The sequence below is a fragment of the Sorex araneus genome, chromosome 8 (assembly GCF_027595985.1).
Source record: "Sorex araneus isolate mSorAra2 chromosome 8, mSorAra2.pri, whole genome shotgun sequence".
Lineage (NCBI taxonomy): Eukaryota > Metazoa > Chordata > Mammalia > Eulipotyphla > Soricidae > Sorex > Sorex araneus.
In genome coordinates this window covers 29,978,561-29,995,329 of record NC_073309.1, presented here as the reverse complement: position 1 = coordinate 29,995,329, position 16,769 = coordinate 29,978,561, and the positions used below count along the sequence as shown (strand labels likewise).

Sequence of the window (16,769 nt, the reverse complement as noted above, 5' to 3'; positions counted from 1 at the left end):
ACCCAATGGACGCGGACGACCTTGGCAAGGGGCGGGGCGCCGCGGAGGGGCGGAGGGGAGCGGGCCGAGTGGGAGTTGGCGGCGCTGCGGGCCGGGCGCGGGGCCGCGGGGCTGAGATGCGGCGGTGACCGGCGCGGCCGCCCGACATGAACTCGCTGGAGCAGGCGGAAGGTAGCGCGGGCGCCCGGGGCGCGGGGGCGGGGCGGCGCCGCGGTATTTCCGTCGGGGTCGGCGGCGTTCCTGGGGGGGGAGGGGGGCGTCCTGTCCTTATTTCCCGCCCCGCTAGCCGGGCCCTGGTTCCTGGCGGCCGCCGGGGCGGGGGCTGCCTGTTGCCTGCCCCTCGGAAGGTCCCCGGGCAGCGCGAGTGTGGACGCGCGTGCCCCGGGGCCCCCCGCGCGCGTCCCCGAGCAGCACGGGCCGCGCGCGGGCTCTAGGGTTCCGCGGGAGCGCGCGGGGCCGCCGGCCGCCCCGTTCCTGGGGGCTTCTCGGTCCCGGCAGAGGGGAAGCTGGAGGCTTGGGCTGGTTCTGGGTTACTGGGTTTTTATCTTTTCGGAACCCGTTTTATTTGCAACCTCCCCAAGGTGAGCTGGCGGCGCCGGCCGAGAAACCAGATTTCCCACCCGAGCATTTTCCGTGCAGGGTTTGTTGCTGCAGCTAACTGCGGTGCCGGGGGTCGAGCCTACGCCTCCCGCGTGCAAGCCCCTGTGCTACCTACCCCGTTGTGCCACTTGCCACGCTTACCCACTTATAGGCTCCATAAGTTTGGGGGAGGGGGGCGGAGCGATAGTGCTTGTCTTGCACTATCTTGCACGTGCCAGACCTGCGTTAGATGGGGGGGTGGGGGCGTATGGGCGTGCATATACACACACCCGCCTCCGCCCCCCCCCAGCTCACCAGGAATAATTCCTGAGCACTGCTGGGACCCCCATATGCGTGCACGAATACACACACACCTGCTGCCATCCCCCAGGTCACTGGGAGTAATTCCTGAGCACTGTGCGTGCACGCGCGCACGCACGCACGCACGCACACCCCTCTGTCGCCGCCCCCCAGCTCACCAGGAGTAATTCCTGAGCACTGCTGGGTGTGGCCAGGAGTAATTCCTGAGCACTGCACACGCACGCACACACACACCCTTTCTCTGCCACCACCCCCAACACTCTATCTCTCTCACCCCCCCCCCAACCGCTGCCCCCCACCCTCAGCTCACCAGGAGTAATTCCTGAGCGCTGCTGGGTGTGGCCCGGAAACAGAAACAAAAAGCTTCTGAAAGTGAACAAGTTTCCTCATACGTGGAATTGAAATTAAACCCAGCGTTCTTAAGTATGTTAAAGCCTTCATGGTAAAGAAGTAAACAGTGCAGTCCATGTAAGTTGGTAAAATGTGAAGCGCAGTATCTAGCGCTTCATCCTCACAGCTCGGAACTTGTAGGGAGACTAATAAAAATCACGAAATCTTTTTACCTAGATCTTAAGGCTTTCGAGAGGAGACTTACTGAATATATTCATTGTTTGCAACCTGCCACTGGACGTTGGAGAAGTAAGTTTCTGAGTATCTGTTTGTTTTAACAAAAACGTTGTTGTTGTTGTTGTTGTTGTTGTTGTTGTTGTTGTTGTTGTTGTTGTTTTTCTTTTTGGGTCACATCCAGTATTGCTCAGGAATTACTCCTGGCTCTGCACTCAGGAGTTACTCCTGGCGGTGCTCAGGGAACCATATGGGATGCCAGGGATCGAACCCAGGTCAGCTGAATGCAAGGCAAACACCCTACCCCCTGTGCTATCGCTCCACCCCCTTTAACGAAAACTTTGGAGAGAGTGTAGTTTGGGTGAGTGCTTCCCTTGTGTGCAGCCCACCAAGTTCGATCCTTGGCACCTCACATAGCAGATGAGGAGTGGTCCTGGAGTACAGAGCCAGGGGTAAGCCCAGAGCACAGCTGGACGTGGTCAGTCTTTTTTTTTATTAATATTTTTTTGTATTGGGGTCTAAGCAATATCATACCACAGGTTGAGTGCTTGCCTTGTATTGAAACCAAACCGGGTTACATTTCCAGCACTACATACGGTTTCCTGAGCACCGTCAGGTGTGACCAAAATAAGATTTTGTTTTGTTTCATATCATATCTAGTAGATTGATCTGTAAGATTTTAATCTTGTGAAAATCTTGCCAGTGTCAGAAATCAAACCAGGGGTCGTGTATTGTGAGGTTGGTCAGGGTTCCTAAGTAATGGTTTTCCCAGATTCTCTGGTTTACTTAGAAATCGCCGCTGCTGGAGAAATGGTCCAAGAGGTAAGCCTCTTGCCTAGCCTGAGACCGACCTCACACCACATGCGGTCAGACTTGGTTTTACTGCCACTTGAGAGTCTTGGGACCATTCCGAAATTTGATGTTGCTCCCAGCATGACAGTGCCCAGGGCAGTGAGTACCAGAGAGCAAACCGGCCTCTTGCATGCGAGCCAGTTGAACACTCCCATCTCTCTTTACTTCACCTTATTTTGTTTTGGTGTTTGGGCCACACCCGGTGATGCTCAGCGCTTACTCCTGGCAGTGCTTAAAGGACCATATTTGGTTTGAGGGACTGAGTGGATCAGCTGTTCAAGCGAGCACTTTATCCCTGTTACTCTCTCTCCAGCCCCTCTATCTACTTACCTATTTGTTTTTTGTGTGTTTTTTGTTTCTGACTTTGGGCCACACTTGCGGTACTCAGGGCTTACTCCTGTATCTGCACCTGGGGAGCTCCTGGTGGACGCGGGGGACCGTGTGGGGTGCCGGGGATGAAACCTGGATCTGCGGCGTGCAAGACAAGTGCCCACCCACTGGACTATCCCTTGGCCCCTCATCTTCTAAACTATAGAGGATGTTCTACTTTACAAAATGAAATGTACTGAATACACACTGTCTGCAGTTCAAGGTCTTAGCACTCACATCTAAACAATATAAGTGGTTAATGTAACAACCATAATATGTTTATGTAGTACTATCTGATAAATTTGATCTTGCTTGTGTTTTATATAAAATATTAAATAATCGGGCCAGAGAGATAGTACAGCTGGTAGGGCATTTGTCTTCTGTGTGGCTGACCGGAGTTGATCCCCAACATCCCATATGTTCCCCCCAACCCCAAATCTGCCAGGAATATGCCCTAAACACAGCTAGGTGTTGCCTTCAAACCAACAAAAAGGGGGGCTTGGAAGGTAGTTTAAAGAGATACTTTGATCCTTGGGACTGGAGCGATAGCACAGCGGGTAGGGCTGACCTGGGTTCGATTCCCAGCATCCCATATGGTCCCCCGAGCACTGCCAGGAGTAATTCCTGAGTGTAGAGTCAGGAGTAACACCCCTGTGCATCTCTGGATGTGACCCAAAAAGGGAAAAATAGAGAGAGAGAGATACTTTGATCCTTGACCCTGCATAGTCTCCCAAGCATCACAGGGTCCTCTGAGCACTGCCAGGTGTGGCTTTAAAACAAACTGGATGCTATAGCAGTGTATACACACACCCCCTACTCGCTCTTCTTTTGAGGGGGCAGGCCAAACCAGGGATGGAAAGCACACACCCACTAGAGTAGTATACGCACACACTCTCTCTTTGGGGGGCTGGGAGGAGACACTGCTACGAGTGGAACCCAGACCTTCAGATAAGCAGTGCAGGCACTTGACCACTGGTCTGTACTCCTGACCTTAGTCATATATCTATAGTTTTTGTTTTGTTTTGGGGTCACTTCCAGCGATGCTCAGGGGTCTGCATTTTGGAATTACTTGCGGTGGAGTGTGGGGAGCCATATGGGATGCCAGGTCAGGCACCCTACCTGCTGTACTATCTTTCTGGCCCCTTAGTCATACATTTCTTTCCTTGGGGGGGGGGGGGGGGTTATACCTGGTGATGCACAGGGGTTACTCCTGGCTCTGCACTCAGGAATTCTTCCTGGCGGTGCTCAGGGGACCATATGGGATGCTGGGAATCGAACCTGGGTCAGCCATGTGCAAGGCAAACGCCCTATACCCTCTGTGCTATCACGCCAGACCCAGTAATACATTTCTTAATGGAAATACTTAAGACATTTAGTTCTGTACTGGGCTCAGAACATACTGTCACTGTCACTGTCATCCCGTTGCTCATTGATTTGTTCGAGCAGGCACCAGTAACGTCTCTCATTGAGAGACTTGTTGTTACTGCTTTTGGCATATCCAATACGCACGGGTAGCTTGCCAGGCTCTGTCGTGCGGGAGCGATACTCTTGGTAGCTTGCCGGGAGGGGCGGAGGAATCGAACTCGGGTCGGCTCAGAACATAATTAAAAGATTTTTTATTTTATTATCAGATACCTAAAATGAGGTTTTTCTCTCTAATTTGCCTCTTCTGAAAGTACATTGCTAAGAATTCTAGACGATCATTTTATTTTATATTTCCGTTATTCTTTGAAACTTGCTCCTTGCCTTTTCCCTCTGCTGTGCTGGGCCTCAGGCATGTGAGATGCCTGTGCTGCTCCTTGGAGCCACGTTCCTAGCCCTGGTCTCTGTTTTTAAAAATTGGACCAATTTAAAAATTCTGGTACCAGCTGAAAGGTGACCACCCCTCTTGATCTTCAGAGGCTGACACTGTCTTTTTTCCGTTACTGTGTTTTATTTATGGTATTTAGAATTTCTAAAATAATGCCTGGCCGGAGCAACAGTACAGTGGGTAGGGCGCTTGCCTTGCATGCAGACAACCTGGGTTCGATCCCCAGCATCCCATAAGGTCCCCCAAACACCGACAGGAGTAATTCCTGAGTGCGAGCTAGGAGTAACCCGTGAGCATCGCCGGGTATGACCCCAAAAAAAGCAAAAATAAGTAAAATGATGCCAGCTTAGTAGGAAAAATATGTGTATGGAGTGGGGTCTTGGTTTTGTTTTTTTGTTTGTTTGTTTGTTTCTTTTTTTGGCATTTGGGCCCCGTGCAGCGCTGCTCATGGCTTACTCCGGGCTCTCTAATCGGGGTCACTCCTGGTCGTACTCGGGGACCAGGTAGGGTGCCGGGGATTGAACCAGGGTTCGCTGCGTGCAAGGCAGGCACCCTCCCCACTATGCTACCATTCTGGCCCCAGGTTTTGGGCCCACTGGTGCTGGAGAACCATGTGGTGCCAGGGAACTGACCCAGCCCTCTGCATGCAAACTGCACATGTGGCCCATTGAGCTCTCTCTAGCCCCTGAACAAAAGCCTTTATGACATTTTTGTAATCATTTTGGGGGATTAGACTTTTCAGCCACACTAGTGAGGTTCAGAGGCTACTCCTGGCTCCATGCTCTGAGGTCATTCCCTGGGGATCTTTGGGGTTTGAACCAAAGTCAGCTGCATTCATGCTGGCCAGGTTCCTTACCTCTTGCACTGGCTCTCCAGCCCAAGAAAGAAACCTTCCTAAGATCCATGGTCTTACCCAGACCTTCCTTTAAGTCCTGTAAAGAAAACCTAGTGCTGATGGGTGTACTCCAGAGTTCCTAACACTGGTCTTTGTTCAATAGCAGGCATTTGTCTGCGGGAATCCTACTTTCATAAAGAAGTCTTTGTTTCGTTTGTTTGTGTTGGAAAATGATGAGGGGGCGTGGGAGTGGGCGGTTGTTTTCAAATAGATCTGAAAAACAACAACACAAAGCAGGGCAAAAGTCACATAGCAATGTTATATGAATGTTTTTACCATATATTTTGCTGCTTTTTGCAGTGGGGGGAGGCATACCCAGTGGTGCTCAGGGTTACTCCTGGTAGTGCTTGGGGGACCATATGGGATGCCGGGGATTGAATCTGGGTTGACCGTGTGCAAGACAAGCCCCCTACCTGTTGCACTATCTTCCTAGCCCCATGTTCTTGGTACTTTTAATTTTAGTAATTTGTATATGTTCTGATGAAGTAATAAAAGGAACAGATTGGCCTCAGTTAATAAGGTTTACGGGTGTTTAAGAGAATTCCTCAAGATCGTGTGCATAAGTTCCTTCATTTTTTAGTAGGTACATTTTTCGTTTAATAAATTTATTAGGGCCAGTGGTAGTAATATTGAATATTGAGAGCTTATTTCCTTGCTAATTTCATGTTTATCTTTTATCAGTGCTGCTTATAGTGGTATCTGTATGTACAGCTACTGGTGCCTGGAACTGGTTAATAGATCCTGAGACACAAAAGGTAGAGTTTTTATTTAAAATTTGTAATGAATTATATGAGATACATAGTGTTTGTTCTTTATGTTATTTAAATGTTACTTATTATTACCAGTAGGAATAATCACTTTATTAAGATTCGACTTATAACAGGCCAGAGGAATAATACAGAGGTAAGGCACTTGCCTTGCAGGCCCCATCCCAGGGTCAATTCGAGCTTCTCAGAGAGTGATTCCTAAAGACAGCCAGAGTAAGCCCTGAGCACCGCTGGGTATGCCCCCAAAACCAAAAATTATACCTGTTATATCTTACTATAATATTAGTACCTTAGTATATGTAACACGCCTAAGAAGACTTCTTTATGAATTAAGTCCTTTTTTGTTTGTTTATTTTGTTTTTGGTTTTGGGTCAGATTCGGTAATGCTCAGGGGTTACTCTTGGCTCTCCAATCAGGAATTACTTCTGGCCGTGCATGGGAGACCATCTGTGGTGCTCTGGGGATCAAACCCCAGGTCTTATGCCTGCGAAGCAAGCATCTTACCCGCTGTACTATCTCTCCAGTCTCTAGAATAATAGTTTCACTGGGGAGTTAGGTCAAAGGGTAGATGCCCTGGGTTTAATCCCTAATACCACGCGACAGCATGGTCGGATATGGCCCCTATTAAAAGCATTGGCAAAATGACATTTTATTCTGTCTATTTTCTCTATTAATACCTTTCGTCGTTGGGGCCGGAGCAGTAGTACAGCCGGTAACGCATTTGCCTTGCACTTGGCTGACCTGGGTTCATTCCGTAGCATCCCAAATAGTCCACCGAGCCAGGTGTAATTCCTGAGCATTGTCAATGTGGCCCAAAAAGAAACCAAAAAGAAAAACAGTACCTTTCCTCATCACTTATCAGAAGACTTTTCTGGAAACATCTATAAAACAGCAAAATTAAAATGTCAGAACTTGAAGAAAATAAACTAGACGAAGGTCAAGATTCAGAAGGAAATCAGGTCACTGATATATAGGCCAGGTGAAGTAGCACAGTTGCCAAACTCTGGTAAATTAGTCTCTGAGCTCCTAAGCTGTAACATTCCCGTCAGTTCTGTGGTATTTGTTGCCTGTGAAGAAAACGTGTGTAGTCCCTAGAGCTAGCAGAGCTTTTGTTTCTGTGCACGCAATCTCAAAAACTTTTTTGCCCAAGGTTTAATACAGAAAGCACAGATCTCCCATTAGGTGCTGTCCAAGAACATCCCGATACCAAATACAACAGCAGGTTTATAACGTGACGAATTTTTGTGGGGAAGAGTGCCCGTGCAGTGCTTAGAGGGCCAACCCTCCTGCGCGCTCACCCCTCTCCCAGCACCGTGTCCTGCCGGGGATCTGGCCCGTGGGGCGATGTGGGGCAGCGGCCCTGATCCTGGGATAAGCCCAGTCTTAGCTCCCCAGCCCCCTGTACATTTTTCCCTTGGCTTTTGTTTGGAGCCACCCCCACAGTGTTCGGGGCTCAGTCCTGGCTCTTGCTCCAGGATCACTCCTGGAGTGGCTCAGGAGTGGTGCTGGAGATTGAACCCAGGTCAGCTGTGTGCAAGGCAAACTCCCTACCCTCTAGTATCTCTCTGACCACCCTCCCCCATAGTATTTCCTAATTTCTAATCACTGTCTGATGAAAGCTGGTAGCATGTTTCCAGCTGTCCTGCCAAACCTGTTTTAAGTTTTTTACTTGAATCATCCTCAGATGCAGTTACAAAGTTGTTCATGATGGAGTTTCAGTCATACAAGTGTTCCGACACCCATCCCTTCACCCTGTACATTTCCCACCGCCAGTGTCCCCACGTTCTTATTTCCAAACTCCGCCTTTTGTGGTGGGGCCAGGGCTCTCCCCTCGCTTGGCGTGTCTTGGTTGCTGCCCGTCGTGGTCAGGGAACCACTCGATGTGGGGGATTAAACCTGGGTTCTCTTTTTTTTTTTTTCTTTTTGGGTCACACCCAGCGATGCTCAGGGGTTACTCCTGGCTTTGCACTCAGGAATTACTCCTGGCGGTGCTTGGGGGACCATATGGGATGCCAGGGATCGAACCCGGGTGGGCCGAGTGCAAGGCAAACGCCCTACCCGCTGTGCTATCGCTCCGGCTCCAAACCTGGGTTCTCTTGCCCATCGGGTTCTCTCTCCAGTCCTCAGGTTCAGGTGGCATGGGGAGGGGGGTGCAGTACCCAGCAATGCTCAGCGTTACTCCTGGCACTGAACTCAGGAATCACTCCGGAGCACCAAATAGGGTGCTGAGGGTCGAATCCAGATTGGCTACTTGCAAGGCCAGCACCTCACCCACTGTGCTATCGCTCTGGCCCCCGAAACACAGACTTTTACACTAGAGAAGCAATAATCTCCAGTTACTTTGGTGAAGACTTTTCTTTAGGTAGTTAGGAGTGATGTGATTTTCACAGTTCTTAAAAACCCCACTCAGGAGGCAGAGAGCTAGCTCAGCCAGCTAGAGTGCATACTTTGAATGCAGGCAGCCCTGGGTACCGCCACAGGCAAGCTCAGAGGACCTCCATGGCGGGCCCCAAACCAGGAAACCCTCACTCTTCACTCTTAGACTTTAATTAGGGGTTGGAGAGACGTCCAGGGGCTAAGCCTCTTACTGTGCGTGCGGCCAAGCCCGGGGCAGTCTCTGGCACTGCATATAGTCCTGCACTGCACCGGTAACCCTTGCACCTCCTGGTGTGGCCCAAAAAAACAAACGACTAAAAGTAAGTTAGACTGCTTCAATTAGCTATCATCTTTAGCTTATGGAGAAGAAACACCTAGTAGTGAGGCTTTTGTTACCGTTGTAAACAGTAATTCAGTTAGCTCCGTTTCTTTCGCCTGCCGTCTCCCCGGCTATACCTGCTGGAGTGCAGATATAAAAAGATAGGAAGCAGGGGAGGCTGGTGATGGAGTTTTATGTTAATAGAGGATTTTTTTTATGGTAGATAAAAATGTCTCCTGTGTGTTCATTTATAAAAATCAGATCTTAAGGCTGCACTTGGTGCTCATCTTTAGGGGAAGAGTGAAGGAGGCCGACAGAAGATTGAAAAAGGTCTGTCTTGGGAGACGAATCTGACTTCTAATTGGGGGAAAAATATAAGCTGATTTCAGCTAGTTGAGATCTTAATAAAACACAGAATTAAATGTAATTTGAAATAGACCCAAAACTCTGTAGTTAATAAAATTTTCTAAATTAGATGAGAGTATAACTATTAGCCTAAGGGTTGGCTCTTTATATTTCAGTATTTAATAACCTCAGATCTGACAAGAGTTTTAAATAGCGTTTGTATCTATAGCAGAAGTTACAAACGGCAAAGCCAGTGGCTAGCTGGGAAGAGGCCAACGGGAGATTTGCAGACTGGGAGTAGACAGATGACGGCGCCCAGGGGCCCTCTGCTCTCTGGGTGCGGCCCTGGGGGAAAGGGTGGTGATGCCAGCGGGTCTCGTTAGGATTCGGTCACAAAGCACTTGGTGTGCTAAGTGTGCGGGCCACGTCAAACAACGCCACCCGTGGAGACCACAGGTTTGAAGGCAGTCTTCCTCCACAAGTGCTCAGTTGAACGTGCAGAGCCTGGAAAGTGAACCAGGGCTCCTGCAAGCACAGCCTGAGTACTCCAGACCTGAAGGAACTTTGCAGCTTTAAAACTAAGTTAGGGGCTGGAACAGTAACACAGTGGGTAGGGCCACGCGGCCGACCTGGTTCCATCATTCCATATGGTCCCCCAAGCACTACCAGGAGCAATTCCTGAGTGCAGAGTCAGGAGTAACCCCTGTGCATCGCTGGGTGTGACCCAAAAAGCAAAAAATAATAATTTTTAAAATAATAAAACGAAATTACGGGCCTAGAGCCACCGTACAGCAGGGAGGGCGATTGCCCTGTGAGCATCCAAGCAAGGTTTGATTCCCGACATCCCATATGGTCCCCCGAGCCCTCCAGGAGTGAATCCTAAGTGTAGAGCCCAGATTAACCCCTGATCATTGCCAAGTGTGACCCCAAAACAGAGGGAGAGGGGAGGGGGGGAAGGTAGAGGTAGAGGAAAGAGACAGTCAGTCATGCTTGACTCTGTCTAGTGAGTTTTGTGGGATGAGAGTTCCAGATGCTAACCCAGGGCCTCCTGTTTGAAAAGCATTCACTTCACCTCTGAACTACGTCCTTGGCCCTTTACGGTATTTATTAATCACCTGTATTTTCCAAATGCTATTTTATCCTTTTATTTTTTACTCAGTTTATTTTTTAACCGATTAAATATTTTGGGAAGTGAGAGATCGTCTAGGGATTAAGACCCTTGCCTTGCATGTGGCCAGCCTGGGTTCAGTTCCCAGTGCCCCAGCGTGGTCCCCTGAGCACTTTCGGATGTTGCCTAAAAACAGCAAAGAATGTTTTTGTAAAAGGGCTACCTGATGCTGGCTTTTATGATATTAATGTGTCCGACTACCCCAGCACTACCAACATGCCGAAGACCCTCCACCGGTGTCTCAGTACTGTTACATGGTTTAGGGGGAGCCATTCCCAAAGCTGCTCCTGGCTCACTCCTGGCAGTACTCAGGACCATATATGGTGCTAGGCATGGAACCCGGGTCAGTCAGGGGCACGGCAGGTGCCGCACCCTGTGGTCACCTCTCCAGAGGCCATTTTAGATACAGGGCAGCATACCTGCCGTAAAGGAACTTACATCACTTACAGTAGGGACAGCTGAGCGGGTAGTTTCGGTAGATTTTGGGTGGTAGGGACGGATTTGTACTGGCTTAAGTATTTGAAATGGCAGGCGTGCTTTTTCTAAGCTATCACAATATAGGAAATTTAAGCTGTTTGAAGTATTCCAGTTTCCATAAGTCGAATTAAACACTTTGTCCTGTGTGCGTGCGTAGTGGAGGGGTCGACACTGTTGTAAAATGTTGACAGTTTCCTATTCCAAACTCCGTGCAGGTGTCCTTCTTCACCTCGCTATGGAACCACCCGTTCTTCACCATCAGCTGCATCACTCTCATCGGCCTGTTCTTTGCTGGGATACACAAGAGAGTAGTCGCGCCGTCCATGTATCCTTTCCTGCAGATGGGTCCTGTCTCTGGACTGAGTCACAGTGCTTTCTTGGGGATGTCGGGTGCGAGATGCTTATTTTTGAAACGATTGGTTTCCCTTGACCACGTGTATTCAGTATAGCCGCTCGATGTCGAACTGTATTAGCAGAGTATAACATGTCTTGTGACGATGTAAGTATTTTTATGATTAGGAAAATGGAGCTATACATAAAAGAACTGTAAGGTTTGGCCTGAATAAAGGAGTTTTAAGGGGCCAGAGTGATAGTACAGTGGGTAGGGATTGCCCTGCACGCAGCTTACCTGGGTTTGATCCCCAGCATCCCATATGGTTCTGCATGCCCTGTCAGGAGTAAGTACTGAGTGCACAGCCGTGTGTGTGTGTGTGTGTGTGTGTGTGTGTGTGTGTGTGTGTGTGTGTGTGTGTGTGTGTGTGTGTGTCAGGAGTAAGTACTGAGTGCAGAGCCAGGTGTGTGTGTGTGTGTGCGCGTGCGCAAGTGCGTGCGCAGAACCGTGTGCGTGTGTGTGTGTGTGCGCGTGCGTGTGTGCAGAGCCAGGTGTGTGTGTGTGTGTGTGCGCGCGCGCACTCAGGGATCACTCCTGGCAAGGCTTAGGGAACCATCTGATGTGCCAGGGATTGAATATGGGTTGGCCAGGTGCAAGGCTAATAGCTCTGGCCCTCTACCTTTAATTGTTTGTGTGTGTTTCATGTTCTTGTTTGCTTGGTGGTGGTTTTGTTTGGGGGCTACACAGGCAATGCTCAGGAGTTACTCCTGGCTCTAGACTTGGTAATCATTCCTGGCGGACTCCACAGCCCGTATCGAATGCTGGGGATCAAACCCAGGTCAACTGAGTGCAAAGTACACGCCTGCCTGCTATACTATTGCACCGACCCCATATTTTAAAATAAATTACTGGGCCAGAGTGATGGTACGGCGGGTAGGGTGTTTACCTTGCACAAAGCTGACCTGGGTTCCATCCCCGGCATCCCACATAGCCCCCGAGCACTGTCAGGAGTAATTTCCTGAGTGTAGGGGCAGGAATAACCCTGAGCATCACTGGGTGTGACCCCCCCAAAATATATATTATATTTTTTATATTATATATATATATATACACACACACACATATATGTATAATGTTTACTTACACGTTGTGTTTTTTGTTTGGGTTTTGTTTGGGACCACTCCTGGCAGGGCTAGGAGCACCATATGGGATGCTGGAAATTGAACCTGGGTCAGCCGCATGCAAGGCACCTGCCTTACCCACTGTACTGTGATGCAACACCAGCCCCATTTTTTCCCCCTTTTTTAAAAAAAAACATTATCCGTTAGAAAATTAGAATAAAGAGAAAAAGATGTTAGAGCAGGAAGACAGCTGGGTCAGTAGGAGATAATGTAGGCTAAACATTTTGAGTTTTAAAATAGAGGTTGAGGGCCACAGTGATAGCACGGCACACAGGGTGCTTGCCTTGCGTGCGGCTGACCCAGGTTTGATTCCGAGCACCCCGTTTAGTTTCCCAAGCCCTGCCAGGAGTGATCCCAGAGCAGTGCTAGATGTGGCCCAGAAACAAGAACAAAAATGGGGGGGGAGCATTTGCATTGCACGCAGCCCACCAGGGTCGGTCCCCAGCATTCCATATGGCGTCCTGAGCATCTCCCAGAGGAGTTCCTGTGTGCAGAGCCAGCAGTAATGCCTAAGCATCGCTGGGTGTGACCCAAAAAGAAAAAAAAAACACCCAAAAAAACCTAAACCTTTGAGTGTGGGGGGAATAGCTCAAAGGGCTGGAGCATGTCTCTGCTTGCTGGAGCCCTGGGTTTGGTCCTCAGTACCGCACGGGTCCCTTGAGCCACTGCTGTGAGGATCCCCACACACCTCTGGGTGTGGTACAGAAGAGAAGAAAACTTGGGGCTGGAGTGATAGCACAGCGGGTAGGGCATTTGCCTTGCATGTGGCCCACCCAGGTTCGATTCCCAGCATCCCATATGGTCTCCTGAGCACCTCCAGGGGTAATTCCTGAGTGCAGAGCCAGGAGTGACCCCTCTGCATCGCCGGGTGTGACGCAAAAAAAAAATGAAAACTTTGAAAACATAACTGTTAATTGCTTGAACTTGACCAGGGGTCCAGTGGGGTTCTGATAGCCTGTGAATGCCTTTCGGGTTCAGAGATGTGGCATCTCTTAGAAGTGTTCATTGAAAAACTGTTTCTTGTTTTGTTTTGTTTTTTTACAGACAGGAAAACTAATTTTGAAACCCAGGCCTCATGTTCAATGACAATCTGCACTCGTTACTGTGGGACCTAAAACAGCCTTTCTTCAAATTAAGTTATACAGCAAAAAGCCATAAAGGATTCCTTTCCCAGTTGGACATATGAAGGTCACAGTAACAATTGACAAGAAGTGTGCAATATTTACCCAGATTCTCTTGATGACGACTCGCATTGTCAGTGCTTTGGTACCTTTGATTATCTGTGTTTCAGTATTAGTGTCACTTTAATACTTCGGCTCCTGCAAAGATCTTTGCAGATGAAGTATGTACGTATGTTACTAAGTTAAACTTAGACACAGAACCTCATCCAGTTTTTATAATGTATTTTTGCAAACTCCTGTAAATAGCCAATCAATGCCAATGGTAAAGAGGAAGACGTGATGCGGACTGTGTTCTCCTGTACCAGTATTTCAGGAACATCTTGTATCTCCACAGCCCTTCCCAGCCAGCTCTCGTGCGGAGCTGTTCCTTCATCTCACGCGGCACGTTTTTCATCTTAACACAGGACAAACACCAGACGGGGCATCGACGGAGGAAAAACTCATTTCCTTTATGCTGAGAGAAATTACAGAGGTTTAGAGACATGATCCGTGTTAGACCACATAGTCACGCCAGCCGCTGTTGTGTTTTCCAGTTTGTTTGTCTTCATTTCATGCTCCACATACTTGATATTCTTTTTAAGTAATTTTAAGGATACTCCAAAGGCTTCTGAGTATGCAGGCTTAGTTATAAAGGACGTACGGTCTGGGGGTGTGATAGCCCTTGGTTTAGACCGTTGGATCTTAGGCTGTGGTAGACGGGCTGGGACGTGAGTGTCACGCAGGAGTGGCCCCCTCCTCCATCACCCGTTTCGTGGAGCGGTGCCACACACCAGGCGACAGTTCTCACTGCTCCGAGAGTTAACGACATACTGTGTATGCATATTAGCCCCGTGTACGATAATGGCCCTTAAAATCAAACTATTGGGATTGCTGTAAATATTTTAAAGAACTGGAGGTGCCTTTTACCTGTTTATTGGAAGATTTTTGAAAAGGTTTAAATTACTTCACACGCCGTCTTTTAAATTTCAATGAACGACAAACTGAAAATTCAGTAATTCAAATTTTAATCGGGCTAGCAACCACTTAACTGAAATGTGTTCATTTTGGCTTAAACATGTATAAAATTTTATTCTTTAAACTGCAGCAATAAAACCCTCTGCTCCTAAGAAGTCCTAAGAGGGTACTCTATATATTCTGCATTGTTTTATTTTCTGTAAATTTTGTAGGTAAATATGTGCATAAAAATAAATACTTTATATATAATTAGTTGGTTGGCCGTTCTTGTTTATTATGTGTGTAATTTTGAGAAATGGATGTGTCAGCTATAAGATGGGTCCAAATCAGATCTTTCAGTTTTATGTCCAGTAGTACCAGTTTCAAGTAACAGTTTTTAAGTGCCAAGTTTCTTAATAATCCCCTCAGTGAGTCTCGGCCTGATTCAGGGCGAGGGCCCTGCTGTGCCAAGGGTTACCCAAGCCGCCTTGGTAGGCCCCAGCGCTGTGTCCAGTGATGGTGGCGACCGTGCGGTGTGGGCAGCAGTGTGCCTTCACCCCTGCGTGTAGCGCCGTGCAGCGGGTGAGTGCGTACCTGTGCGCAGCTGACCCAGGTTCATCCCAGGCATCCTGGCTTCCTCCCGAGCCCCCTAGGAGTGGGTCTGAGCATAGCTGGTTGTGACCCAGCTCCCTACCCCGCCCTCTGAAAGAACCAGTTCTATTAATCATGAAAGTTAAGGGGCTGGCTGTGCTCAGGGGACCCTATGGGATGCTGGGAATCGAACCCAGGTTGGCCGAGTGCAAGGCAAACGCCATACACACTGTCTTATCGCTCCAGCCCCCAAAACAAAAGTTTTTTGAAATGAAAGGCAGGGGGCAGGGGCACGGGCAGGAGTCAGTGCCGAGGGAACTATGGGTCAGGGACTGGACCCCAGTCTCTCCGTCACTGAGCGACACCTGCATGCCCTAAGACCAGCTCGGGGAGGAGCTGAGTCCCCATACCTGGCAGGGCTCCGGGCTTGCTCCTGGCAGTGTTTGGGGACCCTATGTGTCCCTGTTGTATCTTTGGCCCCTCACCTCGCTCTTTTTATATAAATTTCAATAGAAACTATGTTGCTTCACAAAAAAATTTCTTCTCTAGCAACCTCAAAAATACTAGATCTTGTTAGTAACTAATAGTGGTTTTTTTCTTGTTTGTTATGATTTTTTTTTTTTATTTAAGCCACACCACGCAGTGCTCAGGCCTTACTGCTGGCTCTTTGCTCAGGAAGCACTCTTTATTTTTGCTTTTGGGGTCACACCCAGCAATGCACAGGCGTTACTTCTGGCTTTGCACTCATGAATTACTCCTGGCAGTGCTCGGGGCCATATGGGATGCTGGGAATCGAACACGGGTCGGCTGCGTGCAAGGCAAATGCCCTACCCACTGTACTATCGCTCCAGCCCCTATTTATTTTATTTTTTAATGAATCACCATGAGATTGAGTCAGGCTGGAGCGATAGCACGTTTCTTCCACCCCTATTGGAGAGCCCGGCAAGCTACCGAGAGTATTGCGCCCGCACGGCAGAGCCTGACAAGCTACCCGTGGTGTATTGGATATGCCAAAAACAATAAAGTCTCACAATGAGAGACGTTACTGGTGCCCACTTGAACAGATCGATGAGTAAGGAGATGACAGTGACAGTGAGATTGAGTCTGTCACCTTAGACCACTCAGCCTGATAGCACAGTGGATAGGCCTTGCACACGGCCCACCCGGGTTTGATTCCTCGGTACCTCTCGGAGAGCCCGGCAAGCTACCCAGAGTATCCTGCCCACACGGCAGAGCCTGGCAAGCTACCTGTGGCATATTTGATATGCGAAAAACTAACAAGTCTCACAATGAAAATGTTTCTGGTGCCCGCTTGAGCAAATCAAACAACAGGACAACAGTGCTACAGTGCTACACCATGAGATACAGTTACAGACTTAGAAACTTTTGTGATACCTTCAGTCATACAATGATCGAGTACCCATCCCACCACCAATGTTCCCAGTATCCCTCCCACCACCCCCACCTCATTTTCCCTCCCCCCAGCCTCTGCGGCAGGCACATTGCCTCTTTCTCCTTTTGTGTGTTATGGTTTGCACTACAGGTACTAAGTGGCCATCGTGCTACAGGGAGCATTTTTTTTTTTTTAGCTTTTTTGAGTCACACCCAGCAGTGCACAGGGGTTACTCCTGGCTCTGCACTCAGGAATTACTCCTGGCGGTGCTCAGAGGACCATATGGGATGCTGGGAATCGAACCTGGGTCGGCCACG

General features: G+C 48.9%; 1 protein-coding gene across 1 annotated transcript; it reads left to right on the top strand.

The window, feature by feature from the left end:
* The first annotated feature begins 40 nt into the window (after positions 1-40).
* CNEP1R1 (CTD nuclear envelope phosphatase 1 regulatory subunit 1) lies at positions 41-14,741 on the top strand. The gene is made up of 6 exons (XM_004600679.2): positions 41-171; positions 1,468-1,539; positions 6,072-6,145; positions 11,058-11,167; positions 11,287-11,341; positions 13,399-14,741. Exons 1-6 carry the CDS (start codon positions 147-149, stop codon positions 13,438-13,440), a joined length of 378 nt encoding a protein of 125 aa, XP_004600736.1. The 5' UTR covers positions 41-146; the 3' UTR covers positions 13,441-14,741.
* The last annotated feature ends 2,028 nt before the right edge of the window (positions 14,742-16,769 follow it).